General features: G+C 65.1%; 1 protein-coding gene across 1 annotated transcript in view; it reads left to right on the top strand.

The window, feature by feature from the left end:
- Positions 1-3,471: 3,471 nt before the first annotated feature.
- Positions 3,472-19,298, top strand: part of COL20A1 (collagen type XX alpha 1 chain) — a 29,940-nt gene continuing 14,113 nt past the window's right edge. Inside the window, 19 exon segments of the mRNA XM_055090662.1 lie at positions 3,472-3,799; positions 5,742-5,852; positions 9,536-9,679; positions 9,940-10,071; positions 11,528-11,698; positions 12,036-12,155; positions 12,729-12,893; positions 13,539-13,703; positions 13,886-14,055; positions 14,292-14,421; positions 15,202-15,347; positions 15,441-15,564; positions 15,725-15,864; positions 16,343-16,469; positions 16,651-16,793; positions 16,946-17,081; positions 17,390-17,535; positions 17,726-17,855; positions 18,885-18,920. Of these exon segments, the coding sequence (XP_054946637.1) occupies positions 3,472-3,799; positions 5,742-5,852; positions 9,536-9,679; positions 9,940-10,071; positions 11,528-11,698; positions 12,036-12,155; positions 12,729-12,893; positions 13,539-13,703; positions 13,886-14,055; positions 14,292-14,421; positions 15,202-15,347; positions 15,441-15,564; positions 15,725-15,864; positions 16,343-16,469; positions 16,651-16,793; positions 16,946-17,081; positions 17,390-17,535; positions 17,726-17,855; positions 18,885-18,920 (2,764 nt within the window).

Below are 19,298 nucleotides of genomic sequence, written 5' to 3'. Positions count from 1 at the left end.
TCTGTAAGGACAGTCTGGCACTCCCTTGGCCTCGGGTAGACTTGGGGCTGCCAGCTGGCGGTCGGCCAGCCTGCATCATCCTGAAACTGCCTGACCCAGGGCACCTGTGGCCGCCACGTGGGGCCGACTGGAGGCTCCGGGCTGGAGCTGTGTCTTCTGGGTGGTTCTGTGCTGTCCTGTCCCAGGGCAGCGCTTTGGGCAGGGGGGCCCCGGCGTGAAGGCAGTCGGGTCTGGGTGGGGAGGCAGGTCGGGCAGCCAGGGCGCCGTGTAGGGCAGTCCTGGATCCTGTTCTCGGCTGAGCCCCGGTCGTGCTGAACATACGGGGCCTCTGCCCCTCCGGACAACATACCCGTCGGCCGTGAACCTGCCCTTGGCCCCCTGGCCGCTGCGTGCTGTCCTCCCCAGATTCCGGCTCCAGGAGGCCAGGCCAGTCCACCAGCTGAGGCCTGGCCAGACTCTGTCACCTGTTTGCTCCAGACCTCCTGGCCAAGACACCACGACTGACCAGCAGACACCTAAAGGCAGCCCTTGCCCAGCTTAGCTTCCTTTTCCAGAGCTTTCGCGGGTGACCTGCGCTACCCAGTCCAACCATCGCTCCCAGCCAGATGGCCCTGCCCAGCGGGCCCAGGCCTGCGGCACGCCAGATACTAGCAGCTCTCCTGGGACTCCACGCCCTGAGCCGGTTCTGGCAGGAAGATGGAGAGTAGGGCTTCTTGGGCACCGTCTGGGGGGCTTTCTGGGCGGTGGGGGTCCTGCCCTCTGCACCTCCTCCCAAAGGGGCTGGGGAGGCTCTGCTCAGCACTGAGGGCCAGCTTCCCAAGCGGTCAGGGCTGGGACTCCTCGGGCCACCTCCCCACTGCTGGGGCTGGGGGAAGTGGGGCCTTTGCTCGGGGTACCCACCTGCACGCTAGAGTGAGGGCCGTGACGGCTGTGCAGCTTCCAGAAGGCCGACAGGACTTGCCCAGCAGGGGCCAGCCTGGCTCTGTCCTGCCCTTTCTGAGCTGTGACCGTGGGCAGCTTGTGCCCTGGCTGAGCCCTGACGCTGCTAGGTGTGCTATGAGGCCACGGGCCTCAGGGGCATGGAGCACCTGTCAGGTGCAGGGACTTCTGGGCGGGCACATGGGTGGGGGGCTGCACGGAGTCCAGCCGAGAGCGCTCAGGACCTACTGGCTTGCGAGCGTGGAGAGTGGCGCCTTGGTGGGCTGCGTGAGCGTGCACACGCATGTTCCGAGCGCCTGTGAGCCGTGGACACGGACGGACACGTGTGTGCCAGCGGCCACCAGGCCAGGTGCCCTCTGCCGGCGTCCGCTCGGGACTGCAGGGCCTGCCTGCTCCCCCACCCCCGCCCCAGCGCCAGCACCCAGTGCAGGGCATCCACCAGCACTGCAGCGTCCGGCATCCAGCCACGGGTTCGCAGGCATGGGCGGCTGGCTCCCAGGCCGCGGCAGGTCTCAGAACTGCCTTTGCCTCGGGTCCTCGGGCCCCTCCCAGCTGCAGGAGCACCAACTGCAGGGCAGGACTGAAGGTTAGGAGGGGCTCCGAGCCGCCTGGGTCAAGGTCGGGAGCTGGCTGGATCCTGCGGCGCCTGCCCAGTGGCTGGGGGTCAGAGGGGCGCAGGGGCCTCCAGGGGCGTTGGGGAGGGCCCCACCCGGAGGGCCCCACCCCACCCCACCCCACCCCACCCCTCCAGCAGCATCCAGCCCCCGACCTTTGACCTCTCTCAGTCTCCAGCGAATGTCGACTGGCCTCTGCCGGCCAGCAGCCCGAGGGGCCCACCTCTCCCAGAGCACCTCTGCGTCCAGAAGCTGAGCCCAGAGCGGGGGGCCAGAGCCGCCCTGGCAGCCTCAGAGCAGCTGGGGGGAGGGGGCCGGTCCGGTCCAGGTTGGGGTAGGGTGGTTTTGGGGGGTGAGTCCTGGGGTCCAGTAGGGGTTGGGGGGTTGGGTGCTTGGGGCCCAGGCTGGGTGCCGCCCCCCCCCCGCCCCCCCGCAAGCCCTGGTTACCGGGCCCAGCCTGCGGGGAACCTAGTCGGTCGGGGTGGGGCCTTTGGGGTGGGCGGCGAGGGCTGGGGGAGGGGCTGTGCTAGACTGGCCCTCACAGACTGTGGAGGGTTGTAGAGAAGGGGCGGGTGCGGACGAGGCTGGGGGGGCGGGGCACTGGAGAGGAACCCATGAGTGGCTTGGGTTTGGGGTCATGGGTCTTGGGGCGCAATGCCGGACAAGTGGGGAGGTTGTGAGGCTGGCGCGACCCTGGGGTCCGGGTGCTGCTCCAGGCTGCCAGAGACCCCCCCGCCCGTCGCCCACAGCTTGGCGCCCAGGGCCTCACGTGGTGACCGTGGTCCCTGAGGTGCCTGCCTCGTGGGCCTCTTTGGAACAGACCGTGTGGAGTGAGGGATAAAGGTGTTCGGTACCTTGGATCCCACCCTGCGGGGCGATGGGGTCCTTTACGCTGGGACCTGTGTCCCCCACACTTGGAGAGACGTCCTGGACAGCAGATGGGAAGAGTGGAGAGCTGAGGGGGGGGGGCCAGGGGAGGGGGGCAAGCCGCGGGGTGGGCGGGGGGCGGACCGGGGCAGTGACGTCGGAGGAAAGGGGCCTCATAAGCCACAGCCTCCCTGTGGCTGCAGCAGGACCAGGGTAGACGGGAGCGCGCGGGACAGGGACGCTGCTCTGGGACGGGAGCAGGTTGGTGACTCGCCTCAGGGCCAGGTGGACAGGGAGGGGCCACCAGGGGATGCACCCAGGTCTGTGATCTGAGAATGACTTTGCCTTTCCAGACAGATCGGGCGTGGGGAGCTGAGCTTCTTGCGGGGGCGGGCGCAGCAGGACCGGATGCACGGTGTTGGGCTGGGGAGGGGGTCTGGCCCCCCAGGGTCACAGGGGTGGAGGAGGGAAGGCGCTGCGGAGGGGTCCTGTTCACAGCCTTGAATTCTGTGGGGGGGGGGGAGGGGCCTGGCTTGGGACCTGGGGTGCCCGGATAACCTGTTCTCTAGCCCATCTGCAGCCCCGAGGACCCCCTTGAGCTCCACTGCCCTGGGTGTGTCTGGGCCAGGGGTGGCCGGAGGCCTGAGATCCTGCACTGCGTTCCCCTCTGCTCTGTCAGCAGAGGCCCAGAGGCAGCCCCCCAGGACCCAACCCCACCTTTGGGTTCCCCCCGCCTCACTGAGAGGCCAGCTCTGGAGCCAGGGGGCTGGTTGTCCTGGGTGGCCGGTCCTCAGCCAGGACACGCCCCTCCTGGGGCCAGCAGGGGAAGTGGCACAGCTGGGGTCCTGCTCCAGCAGGGGTCCCGGTCCCAGCTCTGATGCCACTTAGGGCTGTGGCAGGGCCGCCCCCCACCGGGCCTAGGTTTCCTCCCCAGGCCCCTTGGCCCTGACCGTGGCCACCCCAGGCTGGTCTAATGACAAGTGAGTGACCAGAGCAGCGGCCAGGCCCCGAGCTGGCCTAGCTGGCCAGCGGAGAAGGTCCCGAGGGCGGGATGCTGAGGGTGCGGGGGGGCAGACGGGAGGCAGCTGACCTCCCGATCCAGGAAGCTCCCCCAGGCCTGTGGGACGCTGGCCCCTGGGGACAGGAGGGCAAGTGGCTGGAGGCCTCCGGGTATGGGCTCGGCCCCAGGCCTACGCAGGCGCAGACAGAGAAGCTCTGGCTTCGAGGTCAGGAGGGCACAGAGGAGCAGACAGATAGGTGGCTGAGTGGCCTCTCCTCCTCCCGCAGGCCACGCACCATGAGGGTCCGTGTGTGCCCCTGCCTCGGGGTCAGCCTCTGGCTGTGGCTGGGTGTCACCCTGGGACTCGGCCAGGGACAAGGTGAGGACACGGGTGTGGGCTTCCTGTGGCCCCTGCCTGCCCCCCACCCCAGGCTGTACCTGCCCAGGGCACAGGTCCCCCAAGGGACCAGCCTCCCTCTGGCCCTGAGCCCCCAGTGGCTGCTGTTCTGGGGGGACAGATGCTCAGGGGGCAGAGACGGGAAGAGGGAACAGTTCTGCCCACAGTGTTGCCTCAGCTGTGGCTTGACCATTTGGCCTTGCGGTCTTTCCATTTATTTGGGCTTTTTTTGTTTTCCGGTTGTTGTTTTTTTTTGAACAGTTATTAACACACTGGGTGTGCATTTAATTCTCTCTTATATTAATGGTTTATTCCATCATTCCCCAGACGCCTTTTCAGTGTGAAATTATCAAACAGCAGAATCTAGAGTAAAAAGTGGTACCCCCGCCCCCCAGGAGAGCGCAGGATGCTGCCTCCAGCAGGTCCCTGCTCACTTAAGCTCCTTTAAGGCACACGTCACATCAGCCCCCGCCCCCTGCGGGCCGCACTCGGGCGGCTACACCCCATCCAGCGAGGGGACGCTTCCGCTCCCCACTGGACGTTCACGGTGTGTCCCTTTCGGGGTAACGCTGGTCGCAGTATCCTTTGCAACACCCCAGATCCGTGGGAGGCTGACACTGGGAGGTGGTGTCCGCGTCCCAGGGGCCGTCCGAGGCTCCGGTCCCCCAGTGAGCCGCCTCCACCCCCGCCGGCCACATCCCTGGCATGCACCCGGCTCCCACGGGTGATGAAGGGGCAGGAGACCGCCGAGGCCTGGCCTCGTGGGGGGCGGCAGGGGCGCATCGTGCAGCCACCCAGCCCGGGGCCCCGGCTCTGGTAACCGCCTTCTTACTGGTGGTGCATCTTCGTGGTTATCCTTTTTGCACGCAGGTGGTCGGGGCCCTCTGTCCCGGGGGCTCTGACAGGACCACCCCAAGGGGGCCAAGTCACTAAGGGACCCCCCCCCAGACATTTGAGTCCAGACAGCACGAGGTCCCTGCAGGCTCTGGGTAGACGGGGGAGGGCTGGGGTGGGGCAGGGCCCCACGTCCACGCTGCCCTTCCCCGAGGGTGGCCCCTCGGGGGGTGCCCCTGGGTGCGTGCTGTCTCCCAGGCGCCCCACCAAGGCCCTGACCGGCAGACTCAGAAGGTAGCTGGGGATGGCCCCCAACATGCCAGGGGCTCCGGGAGACAGAGGCTCTTCATGAGCTGGGCTTCCTGCTCACAAGTGGCTTTTCAAAGCCCTCGCTCCTGAGGCATTCCTGTCTTTCAGCCCAGGCTCCAGGGGTCAGCGGGGCCCATCCGGCGACCCGGCTCAGCTGCTCCCTGCTCTTAAGCGATCATTGTGTCTGCCGTGGGCTCCCCCGAGCCCTGCCCTTGCCCTGTGCCCCAACTCCGCCAGAAGAAGCCCATCTCTGTCCCCACTTTCCAAAAATAGTCGCCTCCGCCAAGGAGCTCCCGGAAGCTCGGAGGTCAGGCTGTGCCCGAGGGCTGAGGCCTCCGCTACCCCGTCCTCCTCCCAGGATGGCCAGGCCCACCCCAGGGCACCCCACCCTCATGGGCTGTGTGAACCCAGTGGTGACCTTGGGGTCCGCAGCTGCGCAGCTGCGTCTCCCGCGGCGGGGACTTGGCGGGGACATCCGGGCGGGCTGGCAGCTGCCGTGCTGGCTCAGTGCCTGCGTCTCCGGTGGGGCGGTTACGGCCGCTCCAGGAGGCTGGCCTCACTCCACGGGGGGCGGGGGCCTCCCTGGACAGAAGTCTGCCCTCCCGGGAGCTGCCAGGCGGGCCCGGTCCTCCTTCAGCCCCGGGTGGGGCCCCTTCTCGAGTTCCCCCAGGTGGGACTGGCCCCCTCTGACCCCTGATGGGGCCCCAGCCGCCTCGGGACCCCCACAGCTGGTTGGGGCGGTTGCCAAGGGGCAGCCCTGACCCCCGTCCTGCCTTCGCAGCAAGCGGCCGCCTGAGGCTGGCGGTGCTGCCTGAGGACCGGCTGCAGATGAAGTGGAGGGAGTCGGAGGGGAGCAGCCTCGGCTACCTGGTGCAGGTGAAGCCCAGGGCAGGTAGGGGCCCTCGCCTCCCCTCTGCGCGCACTGACGGTGGCCACGGTGGGCATGGCGCTTGCCGTGCCCGGCTCCTCGCGACTCTGCCTCCCTCCTCCCCGCCTGCCCCGCTAACACGGGGAAGCTGGGGCAGGAGAGCGGGGCCCCTGAAGTCCCCACCGCCGTATCCCCGCGCCTGGCGCACGCAGGAGGCGCTCACTCACTTGGAAGAAACAAGGATCCTCCTCAAGCTTAGAGCTCTTAGGGCTCTGCCGGTGCCCAGCGCCAGGGCAGACTCGCGGTATCAGAGCGCGTCTCACAGGAGGGCAGGCGGCAGAGGCGCCTGGCAACCCGGCACAAACCTCCAGACTGGATGAGGGCTGCGAGTGTTACAGCCTTTCAAAAGTTGAGGTTTGACACGCAGACGAGCCCACAATCGTGGGTGTGTGATTGCAGAATTGGTACGTGCACGTTGCAAAGGCAAACCGGAGCTCACTCCCAGGGTGAGGAGAGGCCCCTCCCGGTCTCCACCCCTCTGCTCCCAAGAAGAACCCCCTTGTTGACTTGGCTGTGGTTTTCTACCATCTCAACTAAGCCAAATTTATTTACTTTATTTTTCACATCTTTTTTATCTTTGCTGATTTTGCGTGCGTCTACTTATCCCATTGGTTACTGAGGTAAGTATTTTCAATCCCCCGTTATGACTATGGATACATCTTTCTGTGGTTTCTCACTAATCTTTGTTTTATACATTGAGGCTCTGATATTAGGTGCATGCAAATTCAGAATTATCATATCTTCCTAGTAGATTGAACCTTTTTCATTATGAACTATTCTCATCATCTCTGTGGTTGCAGTCTTTTCTTGTAGTCTCCTTTTTGTGAGATCAGTATTGGTCCGCCAGGAAGCGTTTGCACTGAAAACCTTTTCCCATTCATTTACTCAATTTTTCTTTAGCCTTTCATTTTAGATGCATCTTCTAAGAAGCATAGAATTCGTATTGTTTTTATGTTACAATCTTTGTCTTCTAATTGAAACATTTTTCCACTTATGTTTAATGAAGTTACTGATATATTTGGGTTTAAATCTACCATCTTCCTACTTCTTTTCTTTGTGTTACACTATAATTTTTTCCTCTCCTTTCTTTTTGTGGAACTGAATTTTTATGGAAAATTTTAAACACATGCAAAAGAAGAGAGCGTGATGTAATGAAGCCTCGTGTTCCCAGAATTTAGCTTCAACAATTATCAGCATACGGCCCCTATTGTTCCATGTCTCTCTCTGTATCTATGCCTTTTACTCTTTCTTCTATATTTTCAATCCCTTTATCTCTCCGTGCTTAACGTTGTGTTTATTCTGACTGATCTTCCACCATTTTATCTCTTCATTTGTGTGTAAACAAGCTGTTAGGTCATCCTTTGAATTTGTAACGTCATGTTTTGTGTTTTTCTTTTTTTAATTAAATTTATTTATTTACTTATTCTTGGCTGCATTAGGTCTTCGTTGCTGCACGTGGGCTTTCTCTAGTTGCGGCCAGCGGGGGCTACTCTTCGTTGCGGTGCATGGGCTTCTCATTGCAGTGGCTTCTCTTGTTGCAGAGCACGGGCTCTAGGTGCACGGGCTTCAGTAGTTGTGGCACGCGGGCTCAGTAGTTGTGGCTCATGGGCTCTAGAGTGCAGACTCAGTAGTTGTGGCGCACGGGCTTGGTTGCTCCACGGCATGTGGCATCTTCCCAAGCCAGGGCTCGAACCCGTGTCCTCTGCGTTGGCAGATGGATTCTTAACCACTGCGCCACCAGGGAAGTCCCTGTGTTTTTCCATTCTAGAATTTCCATTTGGAAATTTCCATTTGGATTTTGCATTCAAGAATTCCTTTTTTTTACTTTTTTATGGTTTGATATCTGAATTCATAGGCTCGTCTTTTAAATTTTCAAACTAGTTAGCATAGTTATTTTAAAGTCTCATGACTCCATTATCTGGGAAATCTGTGGCTCTCTTTTTTTTAAAATTTATTTATTTATTTATTTATTTTTGGCGTGTTGGGTCTTCGTTTCTGTGCGAGGGCTCTCTCTAGTTGCGGCAAGTGGGGGCCACTCTTCATCGTGGTGTGGCTCTCTTTTTTTTTAAATTTATTTATTTATTTATTTATTTTTGGCGTGTTGGGTCTTCGTTTCTGTGCGAGGGCTCTCTCTAGTTGCGGCAAGTGGGGGCCACTCTTCATCGTGGTGCGCGGGCCTCTCACTACCGCGGCCTCTCTTGTTGCGGAGCACAGGCTCCAGACGCGCAGGCTTATTAGTTGTGGCTCACGGGCCCAGTTGCTCCACGGCATGTGGGATCTTCCCACACCAGGGCTCGAACCCGTGTCCCCTGCATCGGCAGGCAGATTCTCAACCACTGTGCCACCAGGGAAGCCCTGGCTCTCTTTCTGTTGTCTAACGTTTCTCTTAACATTCAATCACATTGCCTTGTTCCTTTGCATATCCGGTTATTTTTTACTGCATACCAGACGTTGTGACAACTTACAGAAATAATTTATGGCCTTTGATAACATTGCCTTCCTTCAGAAACAATTTATGTTTGTTTCTGACAGATAGTGATGTGAACTAGCAGTTTTGGGTCATCTTCGCTCCGTTTGAGAAGTTAAGATTATTTGAAGTTGGGCTTCAGTCCTTTCAAGAGCCAGTCTATCCTCATTAACCCTTGTTCCTGGGTAGAGCTCTTCAGGGTCTCAACCCAAAGAATCGGGGGGGGGGTGTCACATGCCAAGGACTCACTTCCTTAAAGGGCCTGCCTGTACATCCCTCCCCTGTGCAGGGGGGCCCAGGAACCCAGCAGACCTGGGTTTAAATCCTGGTTCTACCATTGAGTAACTGTGTGACTCGGTTTTCCCGGCTACAAAATGGGGGGATGGTTTTGTGAAAATTAACGCAGCTTGAGTCATATGAAGCACCAACACCCTTGCCCTCCCGGCCTGTCCCACCTCCCCACGTGGGTCTGGACCCAGGCTGGGGGCCGTCCGCCCCGCAAGACGATGGACGATGGGGCGGGCGTGCGGGTCCTTCCTCCGTTATCCTCTTTCTAGCACCTGAGACCCGAGAACCGCCAGGTGCTTCCTGACCTCTGACTGCAGTCTCTCCAGTCAGTTCCGTGACTGCCTCCCCTGAGAGCTTGGCAGTGTCCCCTTTGGCATCGTTCCTTTTTGTAGCCAGACTCACAGAGTCACAGTGGGACATGTTTGCAGGGTCGCTGCTGTGTGCCGTCCAGCCCCCTGCGCGCGGGCAGGTGGGGCCTCTTTCTGTGTGCAGCCCCCGTCTTCACACCTCCGTGCTGTCCTCAGGGCTGTTGTGCTGAGCATCTGGAGGGTTTACGGGTCCTCCCTCTGGGGAGGATAAGTCCTTCTGGGGAAGCTTTGTAAAGGCGTATTATTTTGCTGCCACGGAGATACATTGTTTCTCCATTTGTTACCCGGGAGCGCAGGCCCCTCCCATCAAGTCCTGGAGAGAGCAGCAAAGACCTCCCCCCTTTTTCCCTCCCCCGCCCCGAGGGGCGGAGCTGGGGGAGGGGGAAGAGGAGGCGCCTGGAGGATTTTGCCACTCCCTGACATACCCGCGGGCACACGCAGCACACCTGCACGCACAGGTGCACGCGTGCGTGCACGATCACCCACCGCGGCGGGCTCGGCAGCTCTCCCCACCCCCACCCCAGGGGACCTGGAGCAGGAGGTGCTGCCGACTACCAAGGCCCCCCAGGCCGCGGTGGGGGGCCTGAGCCCCTCCCAGGGGCTCACCTTGCAGACCTTCGAGCTCACGGGCTCGGGGAATGTCCTGCTGGCTCGGAGGCAGTTTGTGAGTAAGTCCCTCCGGGGGGGCATGTGTGCAGAGGAGGCTGGAGCTGAGCCCTGGCAGCCCCTCGACTGGGAGCCCCAGGCCTGGGTTTCAGTCCTGGCAGCCATCCGGGGGCTTTGCTTGTACCTGACGCCCCTGCCTGCCTCCCAGGAGGCTGGGGCCCCATGGAGCCTGGACGTACCCTCGCGGGGAGGGTTTGTGTGCAGCCGCAGGCCTCTCTTCCCTCCCTGGGTGGTCCTGACGGCCCCTCGTATCTCTCTGCGGTCAAAGATTTGAAGAGTAACCCTGTGGGTGTGAGCGGCCGGAGGCCACTGGGGGCAGCCCTGGAGCCCACCCCCTCCCACGTGGGGAGCCCAGACCTTGGGCCGCCCGTGGCCTTGGCCCCAAGCCAAGGCCTGCCCACGCTTGGCGGCTCCAAGCCGCGGGACGGTAAGTGCCTGGGAAGAGGAGCAGTCCAGCTTCCCGCGGTTCCTCTCCACGCGGCCAGAAAGTGCTTCCTCCATCTGACCTCACACCCTCCAGCTTCACTCGGGCTTGGCTGCCATGCTCCTGGGTTCGCTAAACCCACTGGGGCAGGTCATCTGCTGGGGGTGTCCTTGGGGGCCCAGTGCCCGGCCCCACCACCCTGACCCCTCTCAGGAGTCCCCCAGCCTGAGTGTGGCTGGTGGAGGTGACACAGCTGTGACCCCCCCCCCAGGAGTACCTGGTGAGGAACAGCCCCCACCCAGGGGCCCTGAGGGGGAGGCCCCTGCTCAGCGCACCCCAGGCCTGGAAGGGCAGAACCACGCCGGGGCCTCGGCCGGAGGGACAGAGAAGCCAGGTAAGACGGCCAGGGTGCCAGCCTCTTCAGGCTGGCGGGATGGGACCCCAGCACCGCATTTCCCTCGAGGCCCTGCAGGCAGGGCTGTGCCTCCCCCATCAGACCTGAGATGTCTCTGATTTTGTTTCTCCCATCAGGCTTGGAATGGAAGAAAGTACCTCCTTCCTTAGCCTCACGTGGGGTCCTGGGGTCCGGGCCCCCTGCTGTCTTCCCGTGGACGTGGGGTCTCACGAGATGGTCTCCCCCACAATGCAGGGCCTTGAGCTCAGGGCCTGACTCCCCCACTTGGGGGGGCGTCTCACCACACCTACCGTGCCCGGGAGCCTCAGGTGGGGGTCTGGCCCTGGCTCTGGGGCTTGGCCTGGAGGCACTGTCTGTGCAAAACTCAGGGAGCCCCAGATCGAGGGGTGTGGCTTTCTCTCCAGAGAGCTCTTGGGTCCTTAGGACAAGCCCCCTCGCCAAACGGTGAGGCCTCAGCCCAGAGCTGGCAGGATGGGCAGCTGCTGGAGCTGTCCGTGGTGCTGACCCACCGACACGGGTTGGCACCCCGCGGGGCAGCCTCTGCCCGCTGGGCCCGGGTGTCGTGTCGGCCGGACGAGGAAGGTGGAGCCCCCCTTCCCCCGCCATAGACGGTCGCACAGTGACCAGCACCGCTGAGGCTGATGGAGGGCACAGGTGCCAGAGCGGCTGGATGTCCTGTGAACCCCCTCGGCGGGGGGGGCTCCTAGGGCCTAGGGTGACGGGCTGAGGTTCAGTGGGGTTTTCTAAGTCTGGGGAGACCCTAGTGCCTGTCCCCCAACACCCAGCTGCCCTCCTGGCTTGAGGCCAGAGTCCTGTGGCTCCTCGCCCTCTACCTGCCCCAGGGAAGGAGATGCTGGGGGCTGCAGCCCAACTCCGGGGCAGTTCAGGGTCCTGTGGCTCCTCGCCCTCTACCTGCCCCAGGGAAGGAGATGCTGGGGCTGCAGCCCGCCTGCGGGGCAGTTCAGGGTCCTGCAGCAGCAGCGGGTCTGGCCCAGCACCTCGCCTCCCCCGCTCCTTGCCCAGCCGGACCCCAGTTCCGCTGCGCGTCCCCCACACCCGTGGACGTGATCTTCCTGGTGGATGGGTCCTGGAGTATCGGTCACAGTCACTTCCAGCAGGTCAAAGACTTCCTGGCCAGCATCATCGAGCCCTTTGAAATCGGGCCAGACAAAGTCCAAGTAGGTGGGTCCCAGCCCTGCCCTGCGCCCCCCCTGGGGTGGGCCCCACGATTCCTGCCAGCCCCCAGCACAGGCGATGCTTGGCAGAGGGAGTGAGAACTGGGGGAGGAGACACGCAGCCTCCGGGAGCTGAGGCTAGGCTCCCAGCTGGCCAGGCAGGGGTGGGGTCCCCACCCGCACTGGAGGGACAGCTGGCTCCTGGGGGCACGTTGTGTGGAAGGAGAGGCTTTGCAAGTGTGCCTCCCTGGTGACCCGGGCGAGGCTGTGTGTGTCCTGCCCGCCTGCTGTGTGCCCACCCCTCCCAGCCTGACTCAGTACAGCGGAGACCCCTCCCCTCCCAGGCCTGACTCAGTACAGCGGGGACCCCCACACCGAGTGGGACCTGAATGCCTTTGGCTCCAAGGAGGAGGTGCTGGCCGCCGTGCGTGGCCTCCACTACAGAGGGGGAAACACGTTCACAGGTCTGCCTGGCCCCAGCCCCGGCCCCACCCTCGGGGCCCATTCAGGTCTTGTCCCGAGGTCGGCCTACCTCGCACCCTCCCAGATTTGGAGACGTGTGTTCTGAACCACGCCTGAGAGCTGTGTATCCAGGCTTTGCAAAGGACAAGTCTGCCTCGTTCGTCCATGGTGCACGTGGTGTGCCGGGCAGTCCTGCTGAGACCCAGAGACTCCTCTGGTCGGCAGAGGCCCCTGGGAGGGCCCGCCAGTGGCTGGGGGGGCCCCGCCAGCAGCAGCCCCCCTCAGGGGGTCTCCCCCGGCAGACCCCTCCCCCCACCGCAAGTCCCCTCCCTGTTTCCCGTCCTGGGGCCTCGCTGCTCTTGAGCAGGCAGCAGGGTGTGGGGTGCCGGTCCCTGAGTCTCTGGGTGCCTTTGAGGGAAGGAGAGGGGGCATCCCTGCCCTCCGGGCCCCCTCAGGCTGAAGGGGCCAGGACCGGCCTGGTGGGCAAAGCAGGGGGCCCACGGCTGGTGGAGCCGTCGCGAGTGGGCAGGGAGGGCGCTTGGAGCTGCCAGCGCTTTACCCTCACTGCACCCAAGGCCTGGCCCTCACCCACGTGCTGGAGCACAACCTGAAGCCCGTAGCGGGTCTCCGTCCGGAGGCGGCCAAGCTGGTGATTCTGGTGACGGACGGCAAGTCCCAGGACGATGCCCGCACTGCTGGCCACGTGCTCAAGGGTCTGGGCGTCGACGTCTTCGCCGTGGGTGAGCAGCCCCCGGGCTCTCACGGGCAGTTTTCACAGCGGGTGGCTCCCACGCCCCCCCCACCGGCCCCCCGGGCTGCAGGTGGTGTGGCCTCGGAGCCCCAGCCCGCTGTCTGCGAATGGGGAGGGCAAGTCCCTGCTCCGAGGCAGCCACGGGAGTCGGCGTGGGCGGCAGGGCCGCGCTCTGATGAAGTGTCTGTAGACGCCTCCGTGCCCCCTCCTGTCTGCATGGGCCCTGCGCCTGGCCCGGAGGCCTTGCTCTGCCTCAACTGGCCAGTCATTAACTCTGGTCCTTGGGAAGGAAACCCAGACTTGGGGCAGGGATTCCTGGAAGCAGAGACCGTCCTCGGTGCCTGACCCCAGCCCCCCAGGGTGTGCAGGACGCCGAGGAAAGCACACTGACCTCCCTCCTGGCCCCAAACCCCACAGAGGCCCCGGCAGGCGTGGCACAGCCTGAGAGGGACCTTCGGGTGTCTAGCCCCACCTTCACACCGGCCCGTCTCTCGCGGGGGCCGGGTGACCCCGTTCTGGGGCCTGTGGAGTCTCGGGTCTGTGGCTTGGGAAGGAGCCTCTGCCGGCTGGATGCCTGGCAGGGGCCCAGTGGTCCTGGCTGCACAACGGACAGCTCACCCCCACCCCGCGGCAGGCGTGAAGAACGCCGACGATGCTGAGCTGAGGCTCCTGGCGTCCCAGCCTCTGGACGTCACCGTCCACGGCGTGCAGGACTTGCCCCAGCTCGGCACGCTGGCCGGCCTGCTCAGCCGCCTCGTCTGCCGGGAGGTCCGGGGCAGGCGCCTGCGCGGGGGCCCAGGTGAGCGAGCAGGGGGTGGCACGAGGGCAGGGTCGCCCATGCTTGGCTGCAGCCCCGCCAGGGCCCGCCCACGCGGTCCTCAGGGCTCTGACGATACCTGGGGGAGCACTGTCCTTCCCGGAAGCGGCCCCCAGGGGCGCAGGCAGAGCCACTGTCGCCGGCCGCCCCCTCCCGTCCCACAGTTACACCGGCCGCAGCCGCTCCGGCCCTGCACCCCCTTTCCGCTCCCACCGGCCTCGTCCTGACCCGGGTGACCTCCTCCAGCATCCACCTGTCCTGGACCCCAGCCCCGCGGCCACCCCTCAAGTACCTAGTCGTGTTGCGGCCTTCTAAGGGCGGCGCCCCCAGGGAGGTGAGAGGGACCCTCCTCACGCAGGCAGGGCTGGAGTCGGGCCCACACGTGACAAAGCCAACGTGGAGGAAGAAGAGTGGCAGGGGCGGGGGGCTACCAAACCGCAGCCCCTTGCCCCCGCAGATGGCCCAGACCTGGCCAGGGACGCAACCGCGCGGGGAGCGAGGGCTAACCCAGCCCTCCCCGGCCCGCGCCCCGCCCCCCCACCCCGCCCACTGTCGCGGCTCCTGTTCCAGGTGGTGGTGGAGGCGCCCACCTCGTCGGCAGAGCTGCACAGCCTGACCTCCAGCACGGAGTACCTGGTCTCCGTGCTCCCCGTCTACAAGGCCGGCGTCGGTGAGGGCCTGCAGGGCCTGGTGACCACAGGTGGGCGAAGGGGGGACCTGGGCCCAGGGTTGTAAGGGCTGCCCCCGCCTGCAGCCTCCCCTCGGAGCCTGGCACCGGAGCACTCTTAACCCGGGTGGGGCACACCCCCAGCTTGTGACCGAGGCCAAGTCACTGGGCCTCTCTGACCCTCAGTGTCCTCTTCTGAGCACAAGGGATGTCGTTTGTGTCATCGCCCCAGTCATGGCTGGGACCCATTACTGTTGCCGCGCACACTCTTTGTGGAGCTCCCGCCCCGTCCAGCCTGCAGGCCCCCAGGGACTGCGTGAGCTGCCCCCCAGCAACTTTATCGAGATACCCCCTACGACTCCCCATTCACAGCGTGCAAGTCAGTGGTTTCCGTCTGTCCCAGCATCGTGCACCCACACCTCAGCAGTCACCCCCAGTCCTCCCCTTCCCCACGGCCCCTCCGACCCCTGCCCTGCTTTCTGTGTCTGGGGTCTGCCATTCCTGGACCCTGCGTATAAATGGGACCACACAGCAGGTGGCCCTCTGAACCCAGAGGCCACAGACCTCCCACCCTCAGGGCAAGTGGCTTTAAGTGAAACCCGCAGGGTGGCCCAGGGCGAGAAGTCGGGACAGGGACTTCAGTTGTCTGTGCGCGCCCCCCTCCCCGCGTTGGTCTCGCCCCCCTCTGTGTCTCCATCGAGACCCACCTGGCCTGCGCTGCCTGAGACCCTTTGTCCCGCTGGTTTATGGGTCTGAATTCTGCCTGTGCTGCGTTTCTAAAGCCCCCCCCACGCCCGCCCCCGTCTCCCCCAGCGCCCCTGCCCCCACCCCAGGCGCTGACCCTGGCCGCCGTGATGCCCAGAGCCATCCACCTCACCTGGCAGCCCTCGGCAGGGGCCACCCAGTACCTGGTGCAGTGCTCGCCCACCTCCCCCAGGGGCAAGGAGGAGGGGAGAGAGGTGCGGGGCGGAGGCCGGGGGAGGCGGAGGAGCCAGCCTGGGGCAGACGGGCGGGGGCAGCACAGGCAGGGGCCAGCGTGCGCGTCCCCGCAGGTGCGGGTGGGGCAGCCAGAGGCGCTGCTGGATGGGCTGGCCCCAGGCAGGGAGTACAAGGTGTGGGTGCAGAGCCTGCGAGGGGCAGAGACCAGCGAGGCCCAGAGCATCCGCGCCAGGACCCGTGAGTGCCCCGCCCACAGGCCGCTGCCCACCCTGGCTCCCCGCCGCCTTCCACGGGTGGGGGACCCCGACCCCATCCGGTAGCCCCACCAGCCCTGGCCATCGCCCGCCATTCCCCCATACGTGTGGGGCGGTCCCTGAGGCCTTGGTGTGCCCTGCAGCCGCCCTGGTCCCCCCCAGACACCTGAGCTTCTCGGACGTGAGCCATGACTCGGCCCGAGTGTCCTGGGAGGGCACCGCGAGGCCTGTGCGCCTGTTCAGGGTCAGCTACGTCTCGAGCAAGGGCGGCCGCTCGGGACAGGTGAGGCCAGGCCCTGCCCGGGGCCCGATGTCATGGGCTGTCCAGGGGCATGAGTTGTCCACGGGGACCCAGTGCCCTCCGTCTCCCCCGCTGGGCACCCTGCATTCAGGGTCGGTGGGTGTGGCCGGGTCTCCCCAGGTACAGCCTCAGCCGGTACAGGGGGAGTGGAGGGCACCTGACACCACCCGGGCCCTTGTGGGCCCCTGGGGGCAGCAGACGTGAAGCAAAGAATCATACACGAGAACGCTTGTGCGTGACAGCCGTGACGGGCCGTGCTGGGGGCGCGTGGCGTCACGAGAGGCGAAAACGCCGGCTTGTTGGGCAGGCTGGTGGGCGAGACCCCGCCCCGGTGCCGTGGATCCTGCGCCCCATCCCCATCTCCCCAGTCTGGGGGTGGTCACGGGGCAGGCCTGGGTCCCCTCTGGCGGGGGCTGCCCCCTCCCCAGCTGCCCGTGTCCCCACCGCCATCCACCTGCAGACGGAGGCTCCTGGGAACGCCACCGCGGTCACTCTGGGCCCCCTCTCCTCCACCACCTACACGGTCCGCGTCACCTGCCTCTACCCTGGGGGCAGGTCCTCCACACTGACTGGCCGCCTGACCACACGTGAGTGTCCCCAGGCTCCCCTGGACGGTTAAGACCAACACAGCTGCTCGGTGTCTGCTCTGTGCGGCACCAAGCCCGGTGAGGGCGGGTACCTGGACGGGTGTGACAGTGGGCCCTGCGGGCACTGTGCGTAAGGACCAGGGGCCCCCCTGCCACCCCAGCCTCAGTCTCCCTCTTCCAGGGAAGGTCCCCAGCCCGAGCCAGCTGTCGGTGACAGAGCTGCCAGGGGACGAAGTCCAGCTGGAGTGGGCGGCCGCAGTGGCGTCCGGTGTGCTTGTCTACCAGATCACGTGGACGCCCGTGGGAGAGGGGAAGGCCCATAAGGTGTGGGGGGAGAAGACCTTGCCCACCCCAGCTCCCGGGGTTCAGACCCCCGTGCCGCACCCTGGGGACAGCGGCCTGCATGTGTCCCGGGCCTGGCCCCAACGTGTGGACACAGCTCCACGGGGTGGACACTCGGCCCCTCCTCTCCGCAGATCTCCGTCCCGGGGAACCTGGGCACGGCCGTCCTGCCCGGCCTGGGGAGGCACTCGGAGTATGAGATCACCATGCTGGCCTACTACAGGGACGGAGCCCGCAGCGACCCCGTGTCCCTCCGCTACACCCCCCGTAGGTGACCCTTGGTCTGCCCCAGACCCCTAGATCTGTGGGCCCCCGACAGGCAGTCCCCCGGGTCCCTGACCCTGCAGCTGGACCACCTGGGTCCTGAGCCGTCCAGGCAGGCATCCCTGGGATGGCCGAGGGTCCAAGTCACCTGGTGTGACACAGTACCCAAGACGGTCCTGGAGCTGGCCCGGTGGCCCTGTCTCGGCCGAGGCCACCGGACAGCGTGGCGGGGCCATGGAGTGGGAGGGTGGCGGACGTGCTGCCGAGCGGGGGACGTGCTGCCATCTGAGGACCCCCCGCCCCTTGCTCCCCCGCAGTCAGCCGGAGCCCACCCTCCAACCTGGCCCTGGCCTCGGAGTCGCCCGACAGCCTGCGGGTCAGCTGGACGCCCCCGAGTGGCCATGTCCTCCACTACCAGCTGTCCTACGCGCTGGCCTCAGGCTCGGGACCCGAGAAGTCGGTGGGTCTCCCTGGAGCCGGGAAGCCATCGCCCCTCGTGGGCCCCCAGGTCCTGGGCCTTGGAGGAGACACGTCCCACCCTGCCTGTTAAGGGGGCCACTCTTCCATGGCAGGACCCACAGGGAGCTGAGATGTTCAAATGAGCAAAGACGCTCAGGTGACCGTCTCCCCGCCCCGCCCCCCCCGCCCAGATCTCCATTCCAGGAGCCAGAAGCCATGTGACTCTTCCTGACCTGCTGGCGGCCACCAAGTACCGGGTCCTGGTCTCAGCCGTCTACGGAGCAGGGAAGAGTGTGGCAGTGTCTGCCGCGGGCTGGACGGGTGAGTGGGCACTAAGACCCCCAGGCCCCAGCAGGCCCCAGCCGGACCCAGGACCCTGGCACGTCCCCGGGAGCCAGGACGTGTGGGCCCTGTCACTCCCAGACGCACCCTGAACCGCAGACCTTAGCGGAGGGAGATCCGGTCTTCACGCAAGACCTTCCTCGGCGTAGAATGCCAACCGCTACCGCAAGGGTTAAGGCCACTGCAGTCCAGCTGAACGCGCGCAGGCTGACGCGGAGGAGATCGCGGCTGTGTCCTGGCCTGCAGGCGAGCAAGGCTGGGGAGCGGCCGGTGTTCTGGGTCTGCGTCTGGGAGGCGCAGGGCAGACGTCCAGCCTGCAGGAGCAGGGAGCCAGACGCAGAGCACAGACGGCAGCGGAGCCCAGGGCCCATGCCGGGCTGGCCCCACCCTTGGGGTAGCGGTTGTCCCTGGGGTCCCACCACCTGCAGGCCAGGACCCGGCGGAGAGGAGCCTTTTGTTTTGTTTTGCTGCTTTTCTTGGACAATCAGACGCTCGGAGTAGAAGGCCCTCAGAGGCCAGTTAGCCGACCGCCCCAGCTTCCCTCTGTGTCCCCTCCATGGGGTTGCCTGGTTTGGGCTTGAATACCTCTGGGGACGAGGGCCTCACTCCCTGAGGCTCAGCACCCTTCCAATTGTTTGAGGGGGGAGCCGCTTCCCGCCCCGAGGGTCCCGGTTTCTGCACGCACTCGCCCGTGAGTGCTCCTGAACACCCACGTAGTGCCTGGCAGTGGGGCAGGCCTGCACAGCTGGGCCCCAGGATGGCGGTGCCCCGGGCACGTCCTCACCCAGGCATCGCCCTGGCCTTGCCAGCCTGGGGCACATCACCTCTTGGGTGCAGCCCCCAGTGGCAGCACCCAGCCGGGTGCCGCCTTCCTGGGGGTGGAACCTGAGGCAGCAAGACACTGTCCCTGTCCCATCCCCGTCCCTGAGGTGTGGGGACCACAGGGCATGGTGTCCGGCCACGAGGGGCCCCTCCCCACTGACCCTGACCTCTGTCACCTCTCAGCAGCCTGCCCGGCCCTCCACCCGGATGGCTCCCTCCCAGGTAGGTCCCCCCACCCTGTGTGGCGGCGGCTCCCCACCAGCCCCTAGCCGCCCCTCCTCCTCTGCGTCCTTGTCGGGGGGGAGGCCCGGGTCCTGCGTGGCCTCCGTGTGCCTCTGCTGACCAGGAGCTGGGCGGGCCAGGGGCTGAGCCAGGGTCCCTGGCGTCGCGTCTTTACTGCTGTGGGTCTGAGGCAGCCAGAGCGAAGGCTGACACGTGGGCCCCCTTGGTCAGCGAGACCTGCCAGGCCGGGGCGGTGGGGTTAGGCTGCAGGCGGGGGCCCAGCTTGGGGCTGGGTCTCCCGCGGGATGTCCAGGAAGCTGCTCGGCCCCAGCTGCAGGGCCGGCGAGGGGGGGTGGGGGGGGGGAGGGGGGGGGCAAC

This window comes from Physeter macrocephalus, chromosome 14 (genome assembly GCF_002837175.3).
Source record: "Physeter macrocephalus isolate SW-GA chromosome 14, ASM283717v5, whole genome shotgun sequence".
Classification (NCBI taxonomy): domain Eukaryota; kingdom Metazoa; phylum Chordata; class Mammalia; order Artiodactyla; family Physeteridae; genus Physeter; species Physeter macrocephalus.
This window is presented reverse-complemented; position numbering and strand designations above follow the sequence as displayed.